The 2728-nt window shown below is 40.8% G+C and overlaps 1 protein-coding gene across 1 annotated transcript; it reads left to right on the forward strand.

Annotated features, from left to right (window-relative positions):
- Positions 1–207: 207 nt before the first annotated feature.
- Positions 208–1656, forward strand: LOC130934115 (uncharacterized). The gene has a single exon (XM_057863705.1). It carries the CDS (start codon positions 208–210, stop codon positions 1654–1656), a length of 1449 nt encoding a protein of 482 aa, XP_057719688.1.
- Positions 1657–2728: the final 1072 nt, after the last annotated feature.

The raw sequence follows: 2728 nt of genomic DNA on the forward strand, positions 1-2728 counted from the left end.
GTGTGAGCCTTGGAAGGGGAATCACTTGCATTAGAATTGGAGCTCTATCCTTCACTTCTCTCTTGAATTACACTATTCGGGAGGAATTGAGATCTTGAGAGTTGGTGTGGCTTATGAATGAGAGAAATGTGCTCTAACTCTTCTCATGACAATTAGATCAAGAAATTGGCAAGATTGATTGTGATTAGAGAGATGATGATGGAAAAAATGATAAAGCATCAAGAATTGGCCAACAAGAACCATGAAGCCTCACTGAGAAATCTAGAGAGACAAATTGGACAATTGTCCAAGCAAACAGTAGCTGAAAGACCAACCAATGCACTACCAAGTGACACCATTCACACCTCTAAGGAAGAATGCAAGGCAATTCAACTTAGAAGTGGAAGAACATTAGAGAATGACATTGGCAGCAAGAAGCAAATAAAGGAAGACAAGCATGATCAAGAGACGTCCAATAAGAAGGAGGAAGAGCCTCAAGCTTCAAAGAAAGGGAAACAAGTCATGGAAGAGCAACCACAATCGCAGAAGAAGGTAGTGAAGACTTACACTCCTCCTCTGCCATATCCTCAAAGGCTACAGAAAGAACTCAAAGATCAGCAATTTCCCAAGTTCCTAGAGGTTTTCAAGAAGCTGGAAATCAATCTTCCACTTGCTGAAGCATTGGAGCAGATGCCTCTATATACAAAATTTCTCAAAGAACTCATCAACAAGAAGAGAAGCTGGAATGAAAAGGAGACAGTGATCCTAACCCAAGAGTGTAGTGTTGTAATCCAAAGAGGCCTCCCACCAAAACTCAAAGACCTAGGAAGCTTCATCCTATCATGCACCATAGGCAACATGACCTTGGAAAAAGCTCCCTATGATTTAGGTGCCAGCATCAATTTGATTCCTCTCTCACTAATGAAAAAGCTTGCAATAGAAGAAGTTAGGCCTACCAGAATATCACTCCAAATGGCTGATAGATCACTCAAGATACCTAATGAAGTTATAGAAAACTTATTGGTGAAAGTTGGAGAATTCATTTTTCCTGTTGATTTTATAATCTTGGACATGGAAGAAGAGGGACACAACTCAATCATCTTGGGGCAACCTTTCTTAGCCACAGCAAGAGCTACCATTAATGTAGAGAAAGGAGAAATGATCCTCAGGGTGCATGATGAACAAATGATCATCAATGTCTTTAAAACCATGCAATATCCCCCTGAGAAAGAAAATCATATGAGAGTGGAAATGATAGAAGACTTGGTGGAAGTACTTGAAGCCCAAAGTCAGGAGGAACAAGAAGAAGAAATGGAAGCAGAACAAGTTGTCATAGAAGAAAGAGTAGATGAAATCTCTGTCGAAGGCAAGAAAGAGGAGGTGCCAAAGCAAGAATTGAAGCCCCTCCCTCCTCATCTCAAGTATGCATTTCTTGGAAGAGAAGAGACCCTGCCAGTAATCATTAATTCCTCCTTGAACATGGAAGATGAATCAAAGCTGATTGAAGTGTTGAAAGCTCACAAGACAGCTTTAGGATGGAAAATTGATGATATTAAGGGCATAAGCCCTGCCATTTGCATGCACAAGATCCTGCTAGAAGAGGACTCAAGACCAGTGGTGCAACTCCAAAGAGGTGATGAAGTTGTGGAATGCTGGAATCATATATCCAATTTCTGACAGTCTTTGGGTGAGTCCAGTTCAAGTGGTACCAAAGAAAGGTGGCATGACTGTCATCTTCAATGAGGAGAATGAACTCATTTCCACAAGAACAGTGACAGGGTGGAGGATGTGTATTGATTATAGAAGGCTGAATGATGCTATAAGGAAAGATCACTTTCCTCTCCCCTTTATTGATCAGATGCTAGAGAGATTGGCTGGCCATGCTTACTACTGCTTTCTAGATGGATACTCTGGATACAATCAGATAGTGGTAGACCCCAAGGACCAAGAGAAACTTCCTTCACATGTCCATTTGGAGATTTTGCCTACAAGAGGATGCCCCTTTGGGCTATGCAATGCCCCAGCAACCTTTCAAAGGTGTATGCTCTTGATGAGTCCATATTTTCTGATATATTTTGAGTTTTCTTCCTAAATTATACCTAAATATGAAAACATGCTCTTTTGTGCTTAATGCTAGTTAATTTTATTCACTTTAATCCCATTTGGTGCCTTGATGTAGTTGTTAAGTGATTTTAGGTTTTCAAGGCAAGCATGGGTTGGATAAGTGGGGAGAAGAGCACGCAAAAGGGAAGAAACCATGAAGAAATGAGATTTGGAAAGCTACCAGCCCTGACCTCTCGGTACTAAATTGATCATAACTTGAGCTACAAAGGTCCAAATGAGGCGGCTCTAGCAGCATTGGAAAGTTAACATCCAGGGCTTCAAAATGATATGCAATTTGCCATAGTGGACATAAGTCTAAGTGTGCATACGCACAGGTACTTGTGCATACGCACAAGTCAGGATTCAGCAAGTGTGTGGATGCACACATCTGTGCGTCCGCACAGGTCGCTGCACGTGAGCTCATTAATTGAAAACCGCTGGGAGCGATTTTTGGGCCCCCAAAATCCATTCCAACTCAGTTTTTGAAGTTATTTAAGGCCAAAGTGAAGAGGAATGAAGGGGGTAATTAGGTTTAGCTTTTATCATGTTTTAGTTAGTTTTTTAGAGAGAGAAGCTCCCCCCTCTCTCTAGAATTAAGGTTTCTTAGTTTAATTTCATGTAATTTTTACTTTTAATTCTTGCTTTT

Source organism: Arachis stenosperma, chromosome 6 (assembly GCF_014773155.1).
Source record: "Arachis stenosperma cultivar V10309 chromosome 6, arast.V10309.gnm1.PFL2, whole genome shotgun sequence".
Classification (NCBI taxonomy): Eukaryota; Viridiplantae; Streptophyta; class Magnoliopsida; order Fabales; family Fabaceae; genus Arachis; species Arachis stenosperma.

Coding starts and splice junctions, on each gene's coding strand:
- LOC130934115 (XM_057863705.1), top strand. CDS start 208: ATGATAAAGCATCAAGAATTGGCCAACAAGAACCATGAAGCCTCACTG.